This window comes from Miniopterus schreibersii (assembly GCF_964146895.1).
Source record: "Miniopterus schreibersii genome assembly, chromosome: 5".
Lineage (NCBI taxonomy): Eukaryota > Metazoa > Chordata > Mammalia > Chiroptera > Miniopteridae > Miniopterus > Miniopterus schreibersii.
The window spans coordinates 55,635,836-55,663,267 of NC_138106.1; the positions used below are offsets into that span (position 1 = coordinate 55,635,836).

The following is a 27,432-nucleotide window of genomic DNA, read 5'->3' on the forward strand; positions in this document are numbered from 1 at the left end:
TATCCCTGACCACCTTGTATTCTTGTGAATCAAATGTCACGTTATCAAGGAAGTGTTCCCTTATCCCCTTGCACTCTACATCATCCTCTCCCAGACAGAATATACTCACTTTCTCCTCTGAACTATTTCTTCATCTTTGGTTTAGAACTGCATTTTTTGTATTGTATTTTCACGATGTACTTACATGTATGTCTCTCCTAATAAACAGAGTTCTTGAGAACTAGGTCTAGGCCTTAGGCACTTTAAACCCTGTTTATACTTAGTCTGGGGCCTGGCAGATAAATGCTAATGAAGTAGAGACTTATATACACATCTGACTTCCCAAGCAGACATTAAAGGTCATGGTGTCACCTGGCCAGGCGTGGCTCAGTGGTTGAGCATCGACCTATGATCCAGGAGACCAAGGTTCAATTCCCAGTCAGGGCACATGCCTGGGCTGCAGGCTCAATCCCCAGTCAGGGGCGCACAGGAGGCAGCTGATCAATGACAACTCTCTCATCATGGGTGTTTCTCTCTATCTCTCTCCCTCTCCCTTCCTCTCTCTGAAACCAATAAAGATATGTTTTTTTTAAAAATAAAGTCGTCCGGCCGGGCGTGACTCAGAGGCTAAGAGTTGACCTAAGATCCAGGTGATCGGGGTTTAATTTCCAGTCAGGGCACATGCCCGGGTTGTGGGCTTGATCAATGACTCTCTCATCATTGATGTTTCTATCTCTCTCTCCCTCTCCTTTCCTCTTTCTGAAATCAATAAAGATATATTTTTAAAAAAAAGTCATGGTTTCATAATTTTATGTGTACTTAGTAACTCATGAGATGTGGACAATACAATTCTGTGGAAGTGTTTAAATACAAATTCTTACATTTAAAAAAAATGCAGATCTTCTTGAACACATATTTATCAGAGCAAATAATCTGTACTGTCCCATTGATACAGTAAGATCAGAAATGCCAAGTGACCAAATATACCCTCCTGCCTATTTAAAAATAAGTTATAATTATACATATCGCTACAGGTCCAGATACATTGGTTGATTAAAGCAACAGGCAGATGTTATCTGTTCTTTAAAGGGTTGGATCCTGGACTCGGCTGACCCAAACTTCACTAAGGATCAAAAACTTTTCTTGCTAACGAATGAAAGGTTAAAAAAATCAAATTTAAACATTCTTCATCATTCACATGAAGCAGACTACTTGAAAGGGTATTATCCCCATTTTATACACAAGGAAACCAAAGACAGGACAAAGAATGTGTGATGAGACGGAAGTGCTCCGTACATATTCCAAGTCTTAACTTACCTTCATTGGCTGAATATTTTACCAACAGGATTCGACTTGAACTTAAAACAATGAATATGGCCCCTAGCAAGAATGTATACATTGTTGACAAGGAGCATAAACTGGGATGACCACAGCACTTGCTTTCCATTCCAGTTTTCTAATAGCCTAAAAGACAAGAATAAGTCCATGAGCAACCCTGCTGGCAGATTAAGGATAATGCAAATGCCACTCATTTGTGAAGAACAGAAATTTTCCCCAGCCACCCTGCTGGCTGTGTCTATGATCAAAAGGAAGAAAGCTGAGGAACAAGAGAAACTATGGAGAAAGGAGAGAGTAAAAATATGATAGGAAGGGTAACTCTAGAGACAGAAAAGGCAAGGACCGGGTTAGAAGTGCTGCCAAGGGCAGCAAGCGGGTTAACTGACACTTTGGGATTGCAAGATTTTGCAGAAAAGCAATTCTTTAACTTTCATTTTTATCAGCGACTTTGCTCTAGAAGGCGAGAATTTTAGATTTGCTTTTCTCTCCTCCGTTGCAGTTCTTCCCTAGGAGGAAAAAGAGCTTGCTTGGGAAGGTTTCGTTACACAGCTGCTAACATACTGAACTAGTGTTGGGAGGAGGACAGAACTTAGAAATCAATGACTCTAAAGCCCTCCTTTGATCGGCTGAGGACTAAACTCCAGGCCTGTCAGGTACTTGTCCAAAGCCTCCCAGTGCAGGGAGCGCGCACAGGGCCGGGGGGCTAGGTGCGAGGCGGGCATGAAACCCCCAGAGCGACAGCTCGCTCGGGCTCAAAACACAGGGCCAGCGAGACGCTCCCCGGAGGAGGACACAGCTCCCTCCGCTGCCAGGGGACGCCTCCGGCACACCTGCGCAGTAGGGCTTTCCTCCGCCGCGCCCACCCTCATACGCACGCGCACTTCTCGGCCCGTCCGGCGCGGTTACCTCAGTTCCTCCCTCGAAGAGCTTCTAGTGGAAGAGCTCACATCCTAGAGCTGAAATCAGTAACCGACTAGCTCCGCAAAAGCAGCGTTTAAGGTCCATACGCCGGGAAGCTATGGGAGGGAAAGAAAGGCGAAAACGCCTCTGCCCCCGAACCTCCTACTACGATCCAAAAAGCACAATAAAGACCAGATGGGGAGCGGACCCGGCACCCATTGCGCAGGCGCGCTCAGTGTTACGCTTCCGGAGGGCGGGGAGAAGCGACCTGATTCCGCCCCAGCGCGGCCTTTCTCGCGTCACGTGTCCGGAGAGTCCTGCGTCACGTGAGGCCCAGGTGGCGGCCGAGCTACGGCGAGAGAGAGTGAGAAGGAAGGGGAAGCCGGAAGGGGCGCGCGCGAAGCAAAGGGAAGGCAGTTCCTGAGGGCAGGGGTGCGCGTGCGCCCGCTCTTCCCCCGAACACACCCCTGGGCCCTGCAGCCCTCCCTCGCGGCCAGGTGACACCCGGGCCCGGTCCGCCGCTCGCCGCCCGGGGCGCGAGGGGCGCGAGGAGCGCGCGCTCTGCCCTCGCGCGCCGCGCCAGCCGCCCCTCCCCCGCGTCCCGTCCGTCCCGTCGCTCCCAGTCCCCTCGGGTGCCGTCGGCCGCGTGCCGATGCAAGTCGGCGGCGGCAGCGGCGGGGACATTTTCTGACTCCTGGTCCCCGTCCCGGCTGCCCTTCCCACCCCGTCGCGGGGCCGGCCGCTCCTCCGGCCCCAGGATGCAGAATGTGATTAACACAGTGAAGGGAAAGGCACTGGAAGTGGCTGAGTACCTGACCCCGGTCCTCAAGGTAAGCCGGGCCGGGCTTGCCAGGGGCTGTCAGGCACACGCTCCCCTCTGCACGCACCGAGGACCGGGCTCCCGGGGAGTCGCCGGAAAGGTGTAGCAAGGTGGGACCCTGGGAAAGGAGCAGCCACCACCTGTGGTCTCACCCAGCTGTTTTCTAGGGCTCTCCGGCTCTTGGGTGAACTTGCAGCGACGCCCGTGCGTGTCTGTGTCGCCCTCGCCGTCGGAACGCGGCGCGGCTGCGGGGACGTGGGGGTGGAAGGGGGTCCGCAGATGAGTCGATTTCAGAACGTCCAAGCCTAGCGTCGGTAGTCTTTTGAACTTTGAAAACAAAGATTTTGCCTACCTTTAAAAAAATGAAACCAGTGTTTGGTACTAAAATGACATGTCACTCTTCTTGAAATTTCCTAAGTGTTTTTTTATAATTGGGAGTTCGAAGTAAATAGTAAGTGGTGATTGAGATCCCAACTTGTTAGATTTCAAAGGAACGGGGTGAAATTGGCAACATTTCCAGCACCACTGAGCCCAGCTAACACGCAAAGCCTCCCGTTCCCAAGTTTTTTAAATAGCTGAAACTCGTTGTTAATCTTGGACTTAGGTGATCATAAGGAGCAGCTGGACCAGTTATATAACTTTTTACGTTGGCAATACAGCATTTTCAAAGCAAAAATTGTGGCCCATTAGCTATTACAGGAGCGACTGATGGTTTTTTTCTTTTCAAAGATAAATTTCTAGAAGTGTATTTGTTTTTATTATGTAATTCTTTTAGAGTAAGGATTTATATTGCAACTGTATTTTTCCTTTCTGAAAAGCGAGCAATGATGTAGTAAATGAATAGCGAGTTCTTGTTTACTGTTTTTTAAAGCTTTCACCTAAAATTTTACAAATCTTAGTGTGGGGATGAAGTATCCTTGGAAATGGTTCGTTCTTTTTATTCAATAAGTTACTCTGCTATGCTAAGAAAAATAGTGGACAGTGTTACTTTGCTCTTTTTCCATGACACATTTTATATTTACTTCTGAAACTGATTTGGACCAAGTTAAAAAAAGTCAGGAAAGGTTATAAATGAGAATTTCATCTCTTGCTATGCTTATATTCGTTTACTGTGAAACCATCTTAGTCGAGATTATTCAGTCAACTTGAACTTGAAAATCATTTTGACAGTTGAATGAAATGATTCTTTTGCATATTATGTCATCTTTTAAGAAAACTGTCTACCTTGGGTGTAGAGCATTTAAATAATACATGATTGTTAAAACTTTTTAGTTTTAGGGAGAAAGGAGCAAGGGAAAAAGACCTCACAAATTAAGTATAAAACTGCTATTTTGTTGGCCAGTTCTGTTTTATTGAATTTATAACATAGAACTGTGTTTTGGGAAATCATTTTACTTGTTCGCGAAATTCACAAGGAAGTGTTGTCAGTATATATTTTTAGTAATAAAGGAAGAAGCATTAATGGCTCTCCTTGCCCTTCCCTGTGCAAACTGTTGGTTCACACAGAGAATACTTATAGTTTCCTACTAGACATGGGAAGGCAAGGAGAAAAAAAAACTAAATCCCTGGGAAAGAAATGATGACTTCTCCCAGCAAGTAAAAATTAAGAAAAGCCATGGTTTGGAAGACATAGGTACAGTAAAAACCAAAGTCTTTACAATGATCTTCAAGCCTCTACTCTATCGGTAGAGAGTCCTGTCGACTGTTATCTATTACACTGTCCCTTGCTCATTTTTGCTTAAGCCAGCCTGACCTATTTTGTTACTCCATCAAGCACTCTCTTGCCCAGGGAGTTTGCCTTTGTCCTTCCCTCTGCCTGAAATGCTCTTCACCCAGACAGCCCTGTGGCTGGTTTCTTTCCTAAGGCCTCTGTTCAGTAATCATCTAGGAGTGAAGTTTTTATTCTCTGACCATCCTGTTTTATATAGCCATTCCTCCCTCCACCCCTGACCAGACCAGTTTCCTCTCTGCCTCATTTTTTTCATGGTATTCATTACCATTTGACTTTTCTCCCTCCACTAGAGTTTAAAGTTCTTATGAGGACAGGATGAGTTTGCTCTATTCTATTTACTCCTATACCCCATTAACTCAAATAGTGCCTGGCACATAATTATTCAGTCAATATTTGTTGAATGAATAATGTTTATAAATGAATTTTTGCATTTCTTCAGACTCTACCACAAAATCTTGCATTTATCTTAAAAACTTAGAAATATTTGGTAAATAGCATCCTTGCTTTAGTGACGATAATATTGCATTAGTATCTTGGTGGAGATGAGACTAATGGGAAAGTGAAATGACTAATGACTTCTAGATTTGGTTTCTAATATTATTCTATTTAAATGAGATGTTGGCTGAATTGTAATATGTCTAAACATCTTTAAGACATTTTTTCTCTTCTGTAAAGATATTGGTGATTTCCCAAAATCATTGTATTGTAATTATTTTCATGTCAGTTTTCTCCATTAGACATGTATATTTCTTTTTTTCTTTAAATATGTTTTTATTGATTTCAGAGAGAGGAAGGGAGAGATAGAAACATCAATGACAAGAGAGAATCATTGATTGGCTGCCTCCTGCACGCCCCCAACTGGGGATCAAGTCCAAAACCCAGACATGTGCCCTTACCCTGAATGGAACCATGACCTCCAAGTTCATGGGTCAGTGCTCAACTACTGAGTCACACCGGCTGGGCTAGACATGTATATTTCTTGAGGTCAGGTACCAGTGATATATTCTTTTTTTTATGTGCTCCATTGCCTAAAAGGGTGCCAGGCAAACATTTGCCCACAGACTTTTAAAATTGAAAGCGAATGTAGTATAATACAGTTATTCTTTTTGCTCTCTTTAGGAATCAAAGTTTAAGGAAACTGGTGTTATCACCCCAGAAGAGGTGAGTGTTGAAAGTATTCTGAAGCTGTTATATTTTACAATTATATTAAACTGGGTGGCTTTTTTGCTATGTAAGAAAAAAATCTTTAATATTAATGTAGATTTGAGTAAAAGTAGATTCTGTTGACTACATTAGCAGTTTTATGGGGATTTCTGCTTCCCATGGAATAGAAGATGTAACTTCCTCCTTGATTTGCCACTTCTCGTATTTCTCTGTGGTTCCTCTTTATTTAGAAGGGAGGGTGTGAGAGGGAATGGAGAAGATCTGTGGTCGCTTATCCTTCATTCATCTTCATGTTATAGTGAGCAGTGGACTCTGCAGTCTTTGTTGTCTTGCCTTTGTCTAACCAAACATGAATTTTCCTGGCTTTCCATTTGGAGACTTTGGTTCACTGCTTGGATATTAAGTTTTCTCTCTGTATAAATATTTTATTTCTACATAATTAGCACGGATTTTTTCCCCTCACCATTCTTTCTCTTTTTCTCCTAACCAAGTAATGTTGAATCTGCTTAATGCTGAAACTAATTGCTATTTTAGAGTCCTATTGAGTTTTATTGAACTTTTAATGTAGAATTATGTTTTAAGGAGTCATTTTACTTGCCCACCAAATCTGTATAATAAAAGTGTTGTCTTTCCTTTAGGTATTTTGTCATCCTTAGAGAAATGAATACTGGTCTAAAAGGCCTTTTAGACTCTAGTTTTATGAATAGTTATAGTTGCATCAGACTTATTTTTTTAGTCTTAATAAATGGCAAAGAATTTATTAAGCTTCACCTTTAACTCTCATTAAAAGTACCACTCATTGGCAATAGAACTTTACTCATTGTTTTGAGAGAAACTTTTTGAAATAAACCTTGTTTTATGATCTGGCTATTGCTTAAATTCTGACACCTCAAGCCAGAGAATTAACTGATCTTTCCATTTTCAGTTGTGATGGAATCTCTTCAGTGCCAAATCCTTGTGAGTTCTAAGAATGAGTTCTAAGAATGATGATCTTTTATCTAAAATTGTCTTTATTTTTAGTGAAGACACATGGAGGTATGGAAAGAACCTAGGAGATCTGCCTTCTAGACCCATTTTCTCTAATTTCTCCTGTTCTGATTCTGGCAAATCAATTAAGCTAACTAGGCATAGGCTTCATTTTCCTCATTTATAAAATGAGGGGTTATGGCTAAACATTCCCTGAAGGACCCATTCCACCTTAGGCATCATGTGTTTAATACTTTGAATGCCAAATAAAACTAAGTTTTGATCTTAAAGGTCTTAATGTTCTTGTCCAACAAAGGTGTAATATAGACATGGCTCTTGAAACTAAGTATCTGAAGTCAAGAGCAGAGATGGAAGTATGCTGTTCTTTTTGGCTCTTTGGTTTTATCTCTTCTATGTAAAGATGACTAATTACTAAATAGATGGAGTTAGAGATGCATATCAGTGGTCATTGGATAGAATTAAGCTGTTTTAAAACAGCTACTAACCCTAGATTGAATAACTGTTACACTTAATTGTATCATGAAGTAGGTAATACATTTTCCGCTTTTTAGAAAAATGCAAGGCATAACTAGTCCAGCTGCGTCCCAGGCACGTAATGCTGGATTGCTATAGAGCACAATTAGAGAATTGAGTTAGATTAGAATGAGTCTAGAGGAGGAAAATGATAAGACATAATTTGCTTTAGATAAATACCATACTAAGTTTTTTTTGTTTTCTCTTACTGTTTTTAGGCTTCTGGCTGTCAGCCTCCAGATATCTTTTTGTTTTCATTGACAGGTGTGGAAGTCTTGTGTTTAAAAGAGGGTCAGGCGTTATCCAATGTAGTTTTGTCTATTAAATATAATGTACAACGTGTATATGACTTGATTGAATACTATAATAGAGAGTTGCTTCAGAAATAAAGTTGCTCACCAAAATGTTAATATTGATTCAATCTTGTTGGAGTTATTCAATATTATGTAATATTTAGTCACTAAGAAAGCTACTGCAAAAAATGTTGAAAATTTAGAAATTTGAGTTTTTGTCTTACATTTTATTTCACTTGAACATATGAAGCATTTAATAATGGCCATTGCTAGTGAGGACAAATGTACATATGTATTAATCATCAGTACAATTCTATGTATGTACTTTATAGTTTTCCTTACCTTCTAGTCCTTTTGTTATTTTTTAAATAGATGCCACCAGAGTTACATGGAATAAAATATTAGAATCTTGTTACATCAAGGCACTGTCATCAAAGAAGTTTTTTTAATTTTTAATTATTTTGCTTGCATTTTGTTAAATTGCTACTCTTTTGGTGGTGATAAATTAGTTCATGATACCCACAGAGTTCAATATAACATCTGTTCGCAATGTCCTAAAATGCTGAAAACCTGGGGGAGAGAGTATTGTTTTCACTTGGGTTTTTGTCTTTGACCAGTTTAAGTAATAAAAAAGATTCTTTGAAATAAAAGAACAGAAACATTTGTAAAGGTGAAATAAAAGAACATAAACATTTGCTGTTTGGAATACAATGTGAAATCTTGTTATTGTATCTTTTTGGAAAATTACTCTCAATGCTTGCTTTATAGATCTTTACTCTCTCAAGTTAAAATAGAGTATTATATAGAGAGGGACTTTTCTCAGAAAGACATTAGAAAATTAAAGGCATTGTAATTATTTGCTGTGTAATAAACCCATGAACAATACATGATTTTAAGTTAGAGCTGTTGTGAAACAGTAATTGGGAAAGTATGTGGGCATATTGCTTGAGTTGGGACACTGCAGTTCTGCATAACAGACTTTCATTTTCTGCTCTCAAGAATAAGCAGAATTTCTGTCTTGCAGTAAGATCAGTTCATGTTCATGTATAATGGAAATTCTCAAAAGGTTAAACTGTTTCTTCCTGAGCCTGTTTTTTGTTTTTGAAAATAACAAAAAAAACCCCAAAACCCAGTAAACAAAAACTTGTTCAGTGTCCAGTCTGCCCAGAAAGTCCAAAGTTTGTTAGAGGATTCAGTTTCTTAATTGTCTTGGTGTTTTTCAAGTCAGTCCAAAAGCTTCTAACTTTTCCCCCATTGTTTGGTACTACATTTCTCACTGTTGTTAATATTCCTTTAAGAGTGTGAAAAAACCTTCAAAATTGGCTGTTAGCTAAACTTAAAAAGAGAGGGGGGTGGGTTGGGGAAGAAATGTGTTGTAAAAGCCATTCTTACATCAGACATGTATCTATTTAGTAATTTTTTTCAAAGATCTTCATTGAGTTTTCAGCCACTAGGAATGATTTTTGACATTTTGAATCAATCATGTAATGTCAACTTTATACATTTCATGATATTTATGCCTTTGGCATTATTTAATCAAATGATAAAAATTGATTTTAAAGAATAAAAATTAATTTAAACTGTTCCAAAGTTAATTTAAAGTTTTATGGATGTTAAAAATTTTGCAGTTTTAATAATTATAATCAAAAATCTTTGGGCTGGTAGAGCAGATTTGGTGCTGTTTGCATTTAAGTTGATTATTGGGTATCAAAGGTACCCAAGATGATCACTTTAGTATTTTGCCACCTTACATTCAGTAACGTTCGATTTCTGTTTTTCCCTTTTTTCATATTCCTTCTAAATCCTTAATAGTTTGTGGCAGCTGGAGATCACTTAGTTCACCACTGTCCAACATGGCAATGGTAAGTAATCTTGGGTGAAGAATAGACAGTTAGTAAAAGGTATGACTTCATAATTATGGTAGTTTGAAAAATTGGTTAGTACGTGAAAATTAGAATGACCAGTCTAATCCTCTTTAGTAGATTTTCTATTAAACAGTTCCCTGGTGATACTCAGTGTAAAATAAAGGAAGGAAAATTGGGCATTATGCCTCCTTTGTTGTGCTCTGTTAGCACAAAAGATGGGTATTTTTAAGATAAATGCCTTCACTTCCTTTACTAATATTCCCTTTCTTTATAGTGTCTTTTAAAAATAATATTCAAGAAATTATAAATTTGATCAGCTCATTCTTTTTTCAAATTAATGGGTATTTATTGAACATTTCTATAACATTAATTAACGCAGAGATTTTGCAGAGTCTTACGTTCTTTAACCATAGACCTTTTATTAAAGTTTTTAGGAACTAACTCAAAAGTTTTAAAGTTTCATAATAATGATTAAGATTGTCATTGGAAATCTGCTGGTAATAGACTTAAAAATGTTTTATTTTCTTTATTAACATTTCTCTTAATTATAAAAGTAATATAAGCAACTTAGCTGATCTCATGTATTTTAAATACTTTGAATAATAACAGAATGCTTTTTAAAAAAATGCAGTTTCATTACTTTCAAGTACTCATGGTAAAGCCACCAGACAGTTGCTGAAAAAGGGATCTCAATACCGGAAGAACTATATTAATTGTTCTAGAATTGTTTGGAATTATCATTTTGTTTGGATATAAATTGTTCAACTTTTTATATCTTTTTTCCATCAATTACACTTCTTCAATTTTAGTTGAAAAGCACAGTTTTGATTTGGGAGAAGGGTTTCTAGAATTAGCCAGGTTCTAATTGATAATGTTTTCCTTAATATCTAAAGAGCTTAAAGAATTAAAATATTTTAAACCAGAATTGGAACTCTCTTTCATCTGTGGCCTATTCTTTTCCCCTTAATTTTTATATTTAACACATACCCCAAACAGTTGTTAATGCTTATTATCAGTTGCTCTTCATCTTTTGTAGGGGTCGGGAAGCTTTTTTCTGCCAAGGGCCATTTGGATATTATAACATCATTCAAGGGCCATACAAAATTATCAACTTAAAAATTAGCTATGAAAAAAGCTCCTAGATTTATTGAATTTCAAATCCTCCCTGCAGTTGCCTTGGCAGGGCCAGATCAAATGATTTTGTGGGACGTATACAGCCTGTGGGCCAGATGTTCCCCATCCCTGTTTTAGAGCATTGTTTCTTAAGTATCAAGGCCAAAATGTCAGATTTATTTATTTTTATGTCCTTGACTTTCCTACATGTATTTCTGTCCTTATTTAAAACTGAGTTAATACTATAGAAACACTCTCTGATTTAGTAAGAGTGGTTGACTTTCTTTCCTCTATCCTAAATTATAAGGTAAAACTATATTTAGCTAGTTTTGGTCTATATTTCATATAATTTTAAAAGTCAAATAGGTATATAAAGTGTAAAATAATATTCATTTTGTAAAGGTAACTAATTTAGGATTTTCTTCCATATGATAAACTTTTTTTCATATTTCTTTCTAATAGTTCTTAATTATCTAATTTAGACATATGATATATAGTGTTGTTGTAGGGATTATATGTATGGACGGGATCTTCTTTTAGCAGATGGTAGTTTATAGTTCTACTTTATGAGTTGTGATGGTTGAAATAATTTCATTTTTAACTTAGAACTCAGTTATACCCCACTCCATTGTCCATACTTCCAGCTGAACTACTGAGGCCAAATGAACTATTTATTTTAAATCAGTGCTTGAAACAGAATATTTCCATGCTGTACTTTCATGTCTACAGGTGCTATCATGATTTTATTATGTCTTCTTCCCTCAGAAATTCAGGCATTGCCATGACATTGTTGAATTTGACATTTGGGAAAGTTCCAAGGATGCTTAGAAGGCTATCTGGCTTTATTTTGTATTCAAATAGATGGTTTGAACTTTAGATTGAAGCTTGAGAAGGCAGCAGGACTCCAAATTTATTCTCATGTGTTTGTGATAGACCTCATATGCCACCCCAGCTCTCGCCAGTTTCAATAGGTGACCCACAAAAGATTCTTTGAGCAAATTCTTAAGGAGATATTCCAGAGAATCACTAAAAAAATCAGAAATGACCCACAGAGGGCATAGTGTTTAAAAGCAGGAGCCCTGGCCTCACTTGGCATGATCCTGGCTTTTCCACCTTCTGGTTTTGTGACTCTGGGCAATCTTTTTAAAACTCTTGTTTACTTACCTATATAAAGGGCATTTTAGTGTTACCCACCTGTTAGGTTTCTGAGGATTAAATAAAAATAATGCAAGTTAGCTCTGGCCAGTGGCTCAGTTGGTTGGAGTGTCATCCCGTACACCAAAAGGTTGCAGATTAGCTTCCTGGTCAGGGCACATCCCTAGGTTGTGGGTTCATTCCCCAGTGAGATTGCATATGGGAGACAACTGATCAATGTTTATGTCTCATATCAATGTTTCTCTCTCTAAAATCAATAAAAACATCCTCGGATGAGGATAAGAAAATAATGCACGTTAGAGTTCTAAATTCTATATTTAATAAGCACTCAGTAAAAGTTTTTTTGTTTGTTTTCAGTTATTCTCAACATTATCATCTTGTGATTCAAAGTATCTTTTTTATATCTTAGTTCCAATTTTAATGGAGTGGTAGAAACAAGGATCTTGCTAACCACCTACTTTGTTACGTAATGTCATGCAGCTGTTTTTCAGCCTCTTGGTCTCAAGATGAGCAATACTTTAGGATTAAAAATTTGAATGAGAGTATACTCACTAAAAACAGCATTTTCTTTTTGTTGAGAGGCAAACATAATAGTCTCTCTATATTCTGTATATTTTGTCTAATATTTAATCCAAATTCTCCTGGGTGTGCTGTCTGCATCTCTTAGTACATTTCATTTATAATATTGCTATGTTCTTTGATGCCCTGGCTTATATCCTTCCTAAAATAGTTTTTTTAAGGTGTGGATTGTGTAGTTTTGAGATTTACATGTGATATCTTCTGTTCTCTCCTTGCTGTTAATTTTTTCTTCTTTGTATTTTGTACTTTTCACTCTTTTTAAAGGGCTACAGGGGAAGAATTGAAAGTGAAGGCATACCTACCAACAGGCAAACAATTTTTGGTCACCAAAAATGGTAAGAATTATTTTGTATATATCAGTAAATTTTGCATAGTTATATATTTTAAAACAACAACAAAAAACCTTAGCACTTACCACTTAGCACTTAATTTGTGCTTAAAGCTGTGCTTGGAAATTTAATGAAGCTCTGGGTTTTCTATTGCTGAGGTATTTTTTTTCTTATTTGATTTTCATCTCCTTCTTTTTTGGTGTTTTGTGTGTTGTTTTTTTTTTTGCCAAAAATGTCTAGTTTTAAGATATGGAAGAAAAGGGCCCTAAGCAGAGTTGTACTTCTTCTAATTGGATTTTTTTAAGTTGACTGTATAATATTTGTAGCTATTTAACTTTGATCTTTAAATTTAAATTTTTCAAGGAAAATGAAATTGATACTAACTTTGACATCTAAAAGCTCAAAGCTAAATATTTTATTATCCATAATGCCATTGAAAGATTGCCTATAGGTCCAAAAAATGTTTGAAAACAGATGGTATTTTATTTATGAAGTTAATTTGAAAACAACACAAAAAATTTGTTATATTCCCTATCTAATTATGTAACAATACATTGATTTCTATTCTAATTTACCCATTATAGGAAATGGAAAATATGTATAAAATACCAGTTTCTTTCCTACAGTATATTTTTTATTAGGCTTAATCATTTATATCCTGCTTGTTTTATTTTAAAAAAATCAGGGTATGTATAGCAATTTATTGACCATACACCATAATGTTTTTACCTTATAATTGCTCAATTTTAGGTTTATATGTATAATACTACTTCTTAATTGACACAGTTGCTATATCAGAAACTTGATACCAATATTGTATAATAGAATAAAATTTAGCAGTGAATTTTACACTGTTTTATCCATTATGAATAGCTGGAGGTCACCTTTACCACCTCTGAGAGTGACAGGTGGTGCCTTCATGTTCTAAGAGTAAAAGCTATTAAAATAAGGTATTATTCATTAGCCTGAAGTTGAACAATGTCATATCTGGCTTCAGCTTGCAGTTTTCACAGACCATCAGGGTAAAGAATTTACAGAACACTTCCAGTAGAGCCTTTCTACTTGTCTTCTAAAAACAAGCTATTTAGGGAAAGTTAAGTGTGTTCAAATAATTATGTGTCTGTGGGCTGAATATAACTCTTTAATTAATCATTTTCATTAGAAGTGAAGTGTAATATTCTCTTAATATTTTGGTGGCCAAAATATATTTTATGGTATAAACTTTACCTTTTTAAAAAATGGATTTATAGGAAGCAGGTTATGTGCTTCTAACTGTATTTGCCATTTTTTATAGTGCCATGCTACAAGCGGTGCAAGCAGATGGAATATTCAGATGAATTGGAAGCTATCATTGAAGAAGATGATGGTGATGGAGGATGGGTAGATACTTATCATAACACAGGTAAGAGGCGAATAGAATGACATACATTTAGTTTAAAATTTTTTTTAATTATTTTGCAATGTTTTCTAACAGCTTTGATTTAAAGCAAAACAAAACAAAAAGAAGAGCATATATAAGGCACAGTAGACTTTTACAAGAAAAGAAGCAGGAGGACAAATTAGAAAAAAAATCCTCTTGGAGTGTATCATATTTCTGTACTCTACTGCTTCTTAAGTAGCAATTTGAAAAATACCATATTATTGTCTTTATTTCTAAAGAAAGCCAATTAGAAATACTGAGTATACGACCCTGGCCAGATAGCTCAGTTGGTTAGAGCCTCATCTTGTTATGCCAAGGTTGTGGGTTCAATCCCGAGTGAGGGCACTTACAAGAATCAGCCAATGAATGCATAGATGGGTGAGCAGCAGATCGTGTTTCTTTCTCCCTTCTCTCTCCCTTCATCCATCCCTGCCTCCCTCCCTCCCTCTCTCTGTTCCTCTCTCTTTAGAATCAATCAATTAAAATGAAATAGGAAGAGAGAAAAAAAGAGAAAGAAAGAAAGACTAAGTATGCATACTACTTTGCTTTGAGTCCCTGTTTACATGTCATTCCATTGCTGGATGATGAGCTTTAGGACAGGAACCATACTCTACTCATATTCACTTTACTCAAACAGTTGGCATTTAAAAGTATTTAATAATTATTTGTCGAATGACTACTAAGAGGTTTGTAAGGACTATAAGGACCATAAAGGTAGAGATTCATTGTTGAATCTTCAATATCTATATAGTATCTGGTAATAAAAGTTGTTGAACAAATTTTTGTTAAAGGATTTGACTAAATTTAAGCCATTCATAAGTGTATGTTTGTATAAGTTGTTTGGAACTCTGAATATGATTTTTTTTATTCCAAGTCCTAAAAACCTATTTTACCACTGTATTTATATTAACTATGTAAAACCATATTATTATGTGCTGCTATAGCTAACTACCACTTATGACTTAGTTTTAATGAAGAAAGTATGTTCTGAGTTTAAATCTAGGATACTAAAAATAAATTTTCTCCCTCTAAGCCCTAGAGAGTGGGAGGTGTACCAAAAGTAGTGGTAGAGCAGAGTTTCTCAACTTTAGCACTATTAACATTTTGGGCTGGGTAATTCCTTGTTGTAGTATTTTCTGTACAATGCAGAATGTTTAGCAGTATCTCTGGGTAGTACCCACTAGATGCCAGTAGATTTCTACCAGTCGTGACAACCAAAAATGCCTCCAGGTACTGCCAAATATTCCATGAAAGGCAAAATTGCTCCCCTTAGTTGAGACCTACTGCAGTACACAGAGGCTAAGTAATCTGCCCTGGAAGAAGAACCTTGTTATGTCAGTTTCTCCTCTACTCTGGATAAGGGACACTGCTATCTGTTTATTCATAGTGATAACAGGCACAGGTTTAGGACTTGGGCTCCTTGATTTGAAACTCACTCGTTTCTTAATGAGTTGGATGTTGTTATGTCAAGTCCTAAAGAAAATAGCAGGTTGAACAACTTTTTAAACTAATTTCAAAAATCATCCTCTTTTGCCCACTTCTTTATTTTCCATCATTTCCAAAAATCATTCAGCTGTTCTGCTTTAGTTTTCCCCTGACTGGAAGTTTGGGCAGCACATCCATAGGAAATTATCTGTTGACTGACTAGAGCCATCGGTTATAGCCCTATATTTCTGATGTAAAGTTAATGAGTTAGTTACTCTGTTGTCTAGTTGTATTTTATTCCGTAATTACTATCCTAAAATCTGGGTGTATATTTACAAAAGCATTCATTACAGAGATAAGTAGGTGTCATTATGATTGGATTGACAAAAATCTTTTACAGAAAATTGACAATGAAAAGAAATGGTTGCTCTGCTGGCGACAAGTAACGTTTTCATGTATGGAAAACAACTTAGTATTCTACTGCAGTTAATATGATATGCGTAATAAATAACTAATGTTTATGAGAGATACCCTTAGAATTTCAGGTTTAAACTATATCCTGATTTGATTAAAACAGTGCTTCTACTGACTCACAAGGTCAGATACCTAGTTCCTTGTCACCTCAGGGTGTTTTTGCTTCATCTGTGCTTCACTTCTTTCAGGTTCCTTTGATTTCTCTTAGCTCTTGTATTAGTCATGGTTCTACAGAGAAACAGGATCAACAGAATGTGGATATGGATATAGGTATAGATAGATTTATTTTGAGGAATTGGCTTATGTGATTGTGGGAGCTTGCAAGTCTGAAGTTTATAGGGCAGGCTTTCCAGTAGGCTGAAGACCCCGGTAATGGTTGATTGATGCATCTCAAGTCTAAAGGCGTTTTGGAGGCAGAATTCCTTCTTCCTGAGGAACTCAAGTCTTGTTTTCTTAAGGCCTTAAGTTATTGGATGAGGCCCTCCCACATTATGGAGGATAGTAATCTGATTTATTCAGAATCTACTGATTTAAATGTTAATAACATGTAAAAAAAAACCTGCACAGCTACATTTAGCCTGGTGTTTGACCAAATATCTGGACACAATAACCTAGCCAAGTTGATGTAAAATCAACCATCAAATTAACCATCATAGCCCTTATCCTCGTTAGAGTCACTTGTACTTTTTTTTTTTCTCCAATATGTCCTACTTTTAGAAAAGTTTGTTTTAATGGAATACTACATCATATTTAGACAGGTTGAAGAGGTTTATTTTCTTTGTTTCTATATACTGGATTCAGTGAATTGTTTTATAATACCAATACAATATGTTAAGATTTGGTTTTTGCTGTTATGAAGTAATCATACTTATTATATAGTAAGTTTTAGAAAAAATATTATGAAGTAAAAGCTCTGTGCTTGAGTTGTGAATTGTAGCATTTTCCATTTGTGAAAGTGAGTCATGTTTTGGTTTTGACATACTGAACAGATATATCAAGATTTTAGAAGATAACAAAGGAGCAAAGCGTATTTTTTATGTAGGGTTTTTTCCTTCTGTATTTTCATCCTTATTGAACTGAGAACATTGACATATATTTTGAATTAGAAATACTGTTTAGCCGACTTGTTCTGATATGTGCTTAATGCCACCTTCATCGAGTCAAGTAAGTTCTGAGGTAGTTGCTTAATCAGGTGCAGTGGTTAGAGCATTCAACCGAAAGTCAGAATGTGTGTATTTGAATCCCAGTATCTCATTTAACTGGCTGTGAGACTCAAGCAAGTTACTTTACCTCTCTGGAGACTTTATTTCTTCGTAGGGACAAATTACCCTAATTATCACATAAGACAGTGTTTGTAAGGATTGAATAAGATGTGGAAACAAGTAAAATAGAAAGCCCCACATAAATGTGATATGGTATTAGTACTTCTGGGTGTCCTAGATTTCTGAAGCAAATGACATATTAATATAACTAATACCTTGTTGAGAAAATTTTGATGCAGATTTAAATAAAATATAAATGTTAGTCCTATAGTCTTAATCTCTTCATTTCTGAGGATGGATATGTATTTTGATAGAATCTCACAAGGAAAGTAAATGAATGAGGAATGATGGAATAGGATAATTCGTGGTAAAATATCGAATTGGTATGTTTTTTATCTTTTTTATTTGAGAAGTACCTTTGGGATTATTTATTCCTATTAGAATTCATTTGTAAAAATGCTGCTTGCATTGCCTCCTCATTTCAGGTCAGTTGTGAAAATTTAGATAACTTTAAGTGTTTTTCATTGCTTGAATCAGGAGAATCTTTACAACTTAAAGTTATTCTTTTTTGCACAATTTTAAACAGGTATTACAGGAACAACTGAAGCAGTTAAGGAGATTACACTGGAAAGCAAGGTACTGGTTAATTAGATATGTTCCTAAATTCAACGACCAAGTTATTTGCATATAAATATATATTTTTAAGATTATGCATATCATTCTTATTCAAACTGATTACTTATTATCAAGTTCTTTTATATTCTACCTTTTTCCCTCTCATTTTTATGTATCAGCATACCCAAACACTGGTTTCCAGTGTTTTTCTTCTTTTCCTTAATCTGTCATATGGTTAAGAAAAACATTTTTTTATATTGTAGCTGGTAAAAACTATTTTTACTAATTGAGAAAGCTTGTAGGCTAGTTTAAAAGAAATAGCTATTTATTTATTTACTTATTTTTAAGAAATAGCTTTTTATTTTTAAGTCTAAGTACCAAATGTTCTGTAAGTAGAAGCTTTTGAAGTAATTTTATCTACTTGCTGACTAATTACCATTGTAGATGGTAATGATTAAATTTTGTAGTTTAAACATTAAGCAATTTACTCACTACCTCTTGTTTCTTAATTTACTGCTAATATGAGTGGTTTTTTGCTTTTAAAAATTTAAAGGTAAACTTTAGCATCATTCATAATCATGACATTTTGAATCATGAGTGATAGCTAAATAAGTTAGGTTTTATTGTACAGTTTGGGGGGAAGGTAAAAATATATAATTGGGTGGAATTTTTCTGCTTGAAAGTTTTCATTTAATTCAAACTACATTAGCTTTTCTAAAGAGAGAGTGATTGCAGTTGTCTTTATATTTTTATGTAGATGTTTGAAATTATATGAAAAAATAATACAAAATGCCTTTACCCTAATCTTTTCTTAATTTTTTTGTTAACAGTCAAGTCTCTTAGTAGAATATTTAGACAGAATAATTGCATGCCTTTTTTCCTTATGAAACATTCAGCCACAATAGTTAGTAGTTTAAGATATTCTTCTTTGTGTGTTTTTGTCATTTGAACCTTTTGGTATTCATAACTGGGGCTTAACAGAAAGGGTTAAAAACTAAAACAAGGTGTGTTTTTTGCTTTGTTGTATTTTTTCAGTGTACAATTTTATGCTTGCTAGAAATTGACTTTTATGCTAGCTTAGGGTGCAGTTCATCAGCCTGAGTATTTATCCTTTTGGAATGCTACTTTTTGGAGAATCTGGATAACTAAGGAGAAATTGTACAAATGGCTTTGCTGCTTCAAAAGGTCATCTTGTTTACTCCAGCCATTAGTGTATATGCTTCAGATTTTGGGAATGATAAATGGTAGAGTACTTTGGATAACATTGTTTTGATAGGTTTATGGGAATTCTTTCAAGAATTTTTAATAAATGCAGTAGTGGTTAATATGGTACTTGGTATCCCACTTAACATCTTTACGTCCTTCTAAAGAATGAATACTTTGAACAATTTGCAGCTAGAATATAGCTTTCCTGTTATTTCCTATTTAATATAAAATTTGCATTATTTTTTTATAATTTAGTGCTTAGAATACTTGCCATCCAGACCCCAGATATTAATCTTTGTCTCTTATTTCCACTGTATTTTATTGTATTAACTATGAACATCCAACATGATTAAAGTTTCCCTTAATGACCAGTTTGTTAGAAGTTGGCTCGTCTAATAATTACCCAGATGCTTTTTTCTGTGGTTTCACATTTTTGGTGTAATAATGACATATATGATCTAAGTTTCTAGTGATAAATAAAATCATCCCTAATTAAAATTGTAAATTAGATGAAACTAGGTGTCCAATTTTTTTAAAATATGTTTTTTATTGATTTCAGAGAGAGAGGAAGGAAGAGGGAGAGAGAGAGAGAAACATCAATGATGAGAGAGTGTCATTGATCAGCTGCCTCTTGCACACCCCCTGCTGGGGATCAAGCCAGCAACCCAGGCATGTGCCCTGACGGGGAATCGAACCATTACCTCCTGGTTCATAGGTTGATGCTCAACCACTGAGACACTGGCTGGGCAAGAGGTCCAATTTTTTGGCTTACGACATTGACTTCAGATTTTGAGAATATTTATTTGTGAAAATGATAAATGTATATTAGGCTTATCTTTGGCTAGCATTATTCTTTCATTCTAGTGATAATATAGTTAAGAAATCTAACAAATCTTATGTGTTGTAATAGCTGTAATTGCTTAATTCAGCCAGTATATTCATAAATTAGAATATATTGTGATTTATAAATCCTTTATGTGTTTAAGTTAACAGAACTGATTTCTAATACTAATGAATTGGTTAACTAAAAATACTGTTTTATTGGAAGTACACTGGCAGCTATTTTTACGTGATTAGCTTAGATGATTCTTGGTGCTTCTGTAATGCTTCTTATACTTTTCAGTCATAGCACTTAGCACATCACTTTTAATGATTGTTTTTTGGGTTTGTCATCTCATAGGAGGAGTTTCTTGAGGATAAGAGCTATCTTATCACTCTTATTTTCACTGGTTAGCACTGTGCTGGCATGTGGGTGCTCAGTATTTGAACTAATGAACATATTTAAGTGACTTTAAGTATAATTAATTTCAAAGGACAGTATAAAACTTCAAGATTGCTCAGCATTATGTGAGGAGGAGGAAGAAGAAGAGGAAGGAGAAGCTGCAGATATGGAAGGTATCTGTGTTCCAGATTTGCTTTAATCTCACTAGAATATTGATTTGGAAGTATTTGTAATTTATGCAGATTAAGAATTCTCTGTTCAGTTCTAAATTTTAACATTCAGCAAATTTTTATTGAGCAATACATTATGTATCAGATACCTTTTGGTGCTGGAGATAAAGTGATAAACAAACAAAAAAAAACAATACATAAGCAAAACACTTGCTGCAGTAGTTATAATTGTTTGGGAGAAAAATAAAGGGGAGGATAAGGGAGTCTGGGAGTGAGATGAATGTTATAATTTTTAAGTAGGTTGGTCAAAAAAACCTCATTGAGAATATGCCTTAATACACCTTTTGAGTAAAGCCTGGAAGGAAGTGAGTGAACAAGCTATTTGGATATCTGAGGAGGGAACGCAGAGGCTCTGAGATGGGAGCATGTGTGGCTTATAAAATATTGTGAGAAGGCTCCTATGTTCAGAGAGATGTGAGGGCAGAGCTAGAGAGGTAACCTGGGTGCAGATCATGTAGGGTCCTGGCTTTAACTCAGAAGTGAGATGAGAAGCCACTGGAGGGCTTTTCTAAGTAGAAGAGTGACTTAGAATGAGATTTAACATTTTAACAGTGTGACTGCAGTGTTGAGAATAGACTAAAGGGGGGTAGGATGACAGGAGACTATTTTGATAATCTAGGCAAAACATGGCGGTAGCTTAGACTCAAGTGGTAACATTGGAAGTTATGAGAAACAGTTCTGGATATATTTGAGGGTTGTGGGGGGGTGGGGCAAAAGATTTGCTGCTGGAATAGATGTGGCGTAAAAGAGACAAAATAGTCAAGCGTCACTACAAGATTTTTCACTGTCCATCTGGAATGATGTTGTTAACTGTGATTGGGAAAATTTTAGCACTGAATGGCTTTGGAGGGGGAGTTGGGAGCTTGGTTTTGGACATGTGATATTTGTGATGCCCCTTAGTCATTTGTTGAAGCCATAAGTTAAGCAGTTAGGTATCCCAAGTCTGTAGTCAGGGAATAAATTTGGGAATCATCAGCATTTAAATCCATTGAGACTAGTGAAATTATCAAGGAGTAAATGTGGATAGAGAAGAGAACAAGGTCCAAAAAACTGAGCCTTCGTTACTGCAGAGTTGTTTTGGGTTGGTTTGGTTTTTAAATGGTCGAGATGATGCAGAAGAACCAAATAGGAGATAGTGAAGAAAAAGCTACTGAAGCGAGAGGAAAGTCTGGAAAATACAGTATCTTAAAAGCCGAGGGATGTCAATTAAGATGAAAACTGGGGCTATAGCACTGGATTCCGCAAAGTAGAAGTCACTGATGACTTTAATGAGCATGTTTTATGCAGTTATATAAATAGCCTTATGTATGTTATGGAGTCAGTTGGTATTAATAATGGACTGTAGCACAGACCAAGCCTTAATATGCTTTCTCCAATCTGGCTCTCTGCCAGGTAAAGTATCTGCTGCTTTAGAAATGTGTATCGAATTAGCTCACTTATATTTATTCATTATCTTCAGTTAGAAACAAAGGCAAAAAACCAGTTTTTCATTGATACTCTGAAGTAATATATAATTTGATTTATGAAATTATTTTGAACTCAATTAATCTTTTATTGCTTTTTGTAACAGAATATGAAGAAAGTGGATTGTTGGAAACAGATGAGGTTTGTAAATTGAGTTTTCTTCAGTTAATTTTTAATGAATAAACTTGGGGGTTAGTGTTTTTATTAATATCTTTATATTTTAAATAAGTTTTTATCCATATGTATACATTAGTTATAGCATAAAACATTTTGAGTTTTAAGTTATAGGTGCTTTTGAAAAAGAAATATATAGGTTGAGAAAAATAGATTTTTTTCTAAAGTGTCACATTCATACTGATATTAATGACTGTAAATTTTTCTCTCTTATTGACAGGCTACCCTAGACACAAGGAAAATAGTAGAAGCTTGTAAAGCTAAAACTGATGCTGGAGGCGAAGATGCTATTTTGCAAACCAGAACGTATGACCTTTATATCACTTACGATAAGTATTATCAGACGCCACGACTATGGTTGTTCGGCTATGACGAGGTAAAAATAAAGAAAAATTTATTTTAATGTAAATACTTTCAATTCTTGGGTTTAATTCCTTTATCGTTAGGTCTATGGATATATAGTGTGGCCTTTTAAATTTTAGAAATCATTTGCTTTACAATTTATGGTTAATATTGCACTTGATTCTTATTTTGAAGAAACTCTGAATTATTCAATGTGACAACATCACTACTAAAAATTAAACATAAATAATCTGTTACATATTTATTGCTTGGTCCCTGAGCTTATTCTTCAAAATGTGAGGGAAATTGAACTTTGTTGTATTAAATTTATTGAATATGTAGGCAATTACAGAATGATCATGTCACGTGTGTGGTTTTTTTCCTTAAGACAGAAAACTTTTTTTTTGACTCATCCACTTAATTGAATTAAAGGATAACTAAAATAAAATTAACTTGTTTATCCTGTCATTCCAATGACTATAAATAGGAAACAAGAAAATAAAACAAAATAGGCCTAAAAGATGAATTATAGTTATAAAATGTTTGGATAACTGTGAACCTGCCTTTTTGTGGGATCTTTACTACGTTAGGTAGTGGTTGATGTCACATAGCTTGATGGACAGACAGACATCCATCTTCCTTTCTTGGTATAAACTTTCCCCCAAATAATCTTGTAATTCTAAATAGTCTGGAATTCTGAATTGCAAGTTTTAAATGGTAATTTCAAAGCATTTTTTGTGGTTTCAGCAACGGCAGCCTTTAACAGTTGAGCATATGTATGAAGACATCAGTCAAGATCATGTGAAGAAAACAGTGACCATTGAAAATCACCCTCATCTCCCACCACCTCCTATGTGTTCAGTTCACCCATGCAGGTGTGTGTGTGTGTGTACTTCATGGATTTATTAGAGTTTATAAATGTAGTGCCCTAACAAAAAAAATTTACTGAATATACAAAGAAAATTTCTTCTGTCTTTCTTAGAAATGTTCTTATAATGTTCTTATACTTAGTTAAATATGTAAGAAGAAAAATTTATAAATTTATTTTAAGTTTCATTACAAAATTCATTAAGAATTTTTTTTGTTCTTTGTGTTTAGTTATGGTATAGATCTTTGTGATTTTACTATTGTTTTTAACTCCCAAGAATAATTTAGACAATCCTTTTTATATTAAAAATATTACTTAGACATGGTTTTCTCTATTATGATGTATCTTTCTGTGAATATGGAGTATAGTTAACCTTGTGCTTTTTCTAAGTGACCTGTTTATCTCCTTTTATCGATTAGTGAAGGGAGCTATATATGTGAACTTTCTAGTCTCATTTACTCTTCAGTTAAGAAGTTTTTAGCCCTACCAAGTCAAGTACATTTTATAACTTGGGATTTTCTTTATATCAATGTGTTTTCACAGAACCAAATAAGTGAAGCTGAATCTATGTACATGATTTGTTCAGAAGTTTCCTTAAAAAGGAAAAAAGGTGTTATGTGCTAATTTCTTTGTTAGTTGTTTCTAATGGGTAACTTTTACAAAATAATTGAGAAATTCTTGCAACAATATTTTTCAGATGAAAACTCTGATAGTCCATTGATTCATTTGATGCAACATTCTTGTTTTAAAAAATTCTTTAATATTTTCTTCTCATTTTTTACAGCCTGTTTATTCTCAAACTTTATCCCATAGAAAGTCTAGTACATTTTTCTAGTTTATGTCAAGAAATGTTAATATTGCTGTGAAAAGGCATTCATGATTCATTAGTTTTAGTTTTGAATTATTTAACCTAAAAGATTATTATTTTTGAGAGTTTTAGTTTGAGGTTTTAGAATAGTGCTTATTAAACTGAGACATGTCTCTTTCTGAGGTGTAAATTTTACTCAGTAAAAGAGATAAGTAAGTTAACTGGAAATTAATTTTAAACATTTTAATGACTATATTGTGGAATAAAATGTAAATATGGCAAAAAAATCTCAGGGTCTGTAAAATGAGACTTCAAGGACATTTTAGGCTTTGCCTTTATTCACCTCACATTATGCCGTCATAGCTTCAGAGTTAATACATTTACTCTCATCTTCTAAGTTCAGTGCCTCTGTTATGAATGTTATATTCATAAAACTGGAAGCATCATTTTTTTAAGCCAGGGTCATATAAAAGATCATTCATTACTTTTGTGCATTGTCCTTTTCTCCATTTACGTGCCCAGGCAATTACTCTTTTGTATAGCACACCAGTTGTCTATGAAAAGATTTGTGGATAGGACAAAAACTTCAGATAAATATCATTCTCTATAGAAAGCCAAAAATATTTTTTAATAGAATCAGATAAATTTTACAGTACAAATGAGGACAAAGAAAAAATATACACTTCTTGACCAATTAGCTTTTTTAAAATTTAGTTTTGGCTTATTCTCAGCTAAATATTTAAACAGTGAAAATCACAGCATTATAAATATCTCTCCCTTTTTTTTGACCAGCTGTTACCATACATGGTCTGATTTTTTTGTTTCTCAGCAGACAGCCCTTGCTCTGCAGTTCTGTCCTGGCATGATTTTCCTTTCTCTGGTTTTCTCCTCCCCCGGCCTCCCCAGCTTTCTGCCCCCATTATGGGAAAGCTAACTTGTGCCATTGTGTTCATTTGTGACTACCAGAGCTTTTTAATATTACCCCCCTCCAATAAAACTATCTTCATGACTCAACATTCTGACTTGTTGGGGAGTAGGGAGAATGTCTTATAATGTAACTATTATATATTAAAACTAATTCACTGACAATAAGATTTCTTTATAAACAAAAACTCATATTTTGGTCTAATCTATATTCATAAGATTTATTCTTTTGCTTTTAGGCATGCTGAGGTGATGAAGAAAATCATTGAGACCGTTGCAGAAGGAGGGGGAGAACTTGGTGTTCATATGTATCCTTACCTGTTTATGTGATTAGTGGCAAATTGGCTCCTAGGATTTTTTTTTTTTGGGGGGGGGGGGGGATAGATTTAGTTTAACCTTAATGGCACAGTGCCTATAACTTGTTCTAGCCTCTCATATCTGTAAGTCTTAGTGGGAGTCTGTAATTTATTTAGAATATGTCATATTGTGACTATTCGTCTTGTTCAGTTTATTAACACATGTCCCTGTGTGTACCAGTTAGCTCTGCCTTGTTACAGAGACTGAAACAAGTTTGCCAAATGCTTGTTGGTTGAAGAGGCAATGGCTAAGAGTATATGAATAAAAAGCCATTGCTCTTGATGAAAAAGAAACTCAGTGGGCATAATTTATTAATGAAAGATGAGTACTCTACTAATTAGAAGATAACACATGAGTACCTTTTCCCTAAGCATATTTCCAATTTAACATGATATCAAAAATGTGTTTTCCCCTCAGATAAAAGTAGAGTTGAGTTGTGGCAGTCTGAGGTCTCTCTGAAGCAAAAATTCAACTTAAATAGGTTATTTAAAAAGTAAAGCACATGAAGCATATTTCAGATATTAAAATACAGTATTTTCACTCCCCCCACACCATTTTTCATTTTTCTTCTTCATTTTTTACAGGAAGAGCACCCTTCTTGTATCTTACTATGATTGTCTTCTGGGATTGACTCAGTTTTCTGGGGTTATCACAATGATTAAATTAAGTAAACTTCTGAATCCTGAAATACATTTCCCCATAGTATGGATTCATCTAAAGCAGCCAAAGTCAATGATTTTGATGCCAAAGAGCTTGAATTAGTTTGGTGCTAGATTGATATTAGATGTGGTGGTTCATGCCCTTGGTGTTCGATGTAGACTAAGGGGTCCATCCTGCCTTGGAACTGCAGATAACCTAAGCATTGCAAATAAAGTGTATCTCTCAGAGGTAAATTGAACTGATTTGGTATTGAAACAAACCAAGAACTTTTGGTCCAAACCAGATTTATTCCTGAAATCCTATTATGCATAATTTGAGTATTCATCTCTTATTAAGAGGCTAGGTAGCAACTTGGAAGACTCCATATATAATTTAAAATTGAGTCATCAATTCCCCCAGTAAGAAATTAAGCTCTTAATGTTTCCAAGTACAATGGAACATACGAAAAAATTCAGGATTTTATAAAAGATAGTCCAATTTAACAGGATCTATGGCAAGTACATATATATACACTAACCTAGACTTGGTTCTTATGGAGGGTTTCCACTTAATTATTTTTCCCTTTTGCTTCAGTGCTTTTATATTCGTTACCATATCTCATTTTCTAACATGCTCAAGCAAATTTATAGGCAGTAAAAGGACCATGATTTAGTCATTTAAACATGGACAACCTTGTCTTTATTTTTATATCAAAATAATTGGGCTTGAACTCTTACTCATCAATAATTTTCACATTCAAATATTAAATGGGAATGGAAAGTTATACAGAGCCTCATGTGGACTAGACACAAGCTTGCATGAGTGAATTTTTAAAATATGCTTGATTTAAGATTTCGTCTTTTGTATTTTTTCTGAGAAATTATTGCTTAATAATATAGATAATTACAATGTTAGGTTAAATCATAGAGCTATTTACCAATCTATTTTCCTTAGCAAAGACCTTTAGGTATCTCCTAATTTTCTTGAAATTTGTACAAGCTGTCATTCCAACAATAGAATATGACTACACAAGACACTTTACAATGTAACGAAGAGAGCATACAGTCTATCCTAATCATTGGTTCTGATTTTTAAAGAATTAACCCTTAGATGTGACCATTGACCATATTCACCAATATGTACAATTTCTCTAATAAAGGGACTTATACGTTTATGCATTAAATAAAAAAGTTCCACTACCAGCCTTATTTGTTTAATAAAAATGAGTGTAAAGA

General features: G+C 35.2%; 2 protein-coding genes across 3 annotated transcripts in view; one reads left to right on the forward strand and one right to left on the reverse strand.

Moving 5' to 3' along the window:
• Window positions 1-2,566, reverse strand: part of SLC35A5 (solute carrier family 35 member A5) — a 19,641-nt gene extending 17,075 nt beyond the window's left edge. Inside the window, exons 1-2 of one of the 2 annotated variants that reach the window (XM_081139017.1) lie at window positions 2,224-2,566; window positions 1,297-1,443 (exon numbers count right to left, since the gene is read on the reverse strand). In XM_081139017.1, coding sequence (XP_080995143.1) covers window positions 1,297-1,426 — 130 coding nt within the window. In that variant the 5' untranslated portion in view covers window positions 1,427-1,443; window positions 2,224-2,566. The remainder of the gene's footprint in view (window positions 1-1,296; window positions 1,444-2,223) is intronic. The other variant, XM_081139018.1, reaches the window with a different exon arrangement.
• ATG3 (autophagy related 3) lies at window positions 2,528-27,432 on the forward strand. The gene is made up of 12 exons (XM_081139019.1): window positions 2,528-3,047; window positions 5,889-5,930; window positions 9,539-9,588; window positions 12,703-12,773; window positions 14,062-14,169; window positions 17,935-17,984; window positions 20,483-20,564; window positions 22,192-22,226; window positions 22,480-22,635; window positions 23,349-23,476; window positions 25,441-25,509; window positions 27,165-27,432. Exons 1-12 carry the CDS (start codon window positions 2,976-2,978, stop codon window positions 27,244-27,246), a joined length of 945 nt encoding a protein of 314 aa, XP_080995145.1. The 5' UTR covers window positions 2,528-2,975; the 3' UTR covers window positions 27,247-27,432.

Bases quoted from the DNA above. Each gene is read 5' to 3' on its own strand.
- ATG3 (XM_081139019.1), top strand. From the start codon at position 2,976: ATGCAGAATGTGATTAACACAGTGAAGGGAAAGGCACTGGAAGTGGCT. The intron at 22,227-22,479 runs GTTTGTAAATTG...TCTTATTGACAG, and splicing joins GATTGTTGGAAACAGATGAG to GCTACCCTAGACACAAGGAA. The intron at 25,510-27,164 runs GTATCCTTACCT...AAAGACCTTTAG, and splicing joins GGAGAACTTGGTGTTCATAT to GTATCTCCTAATTTTCTTGA.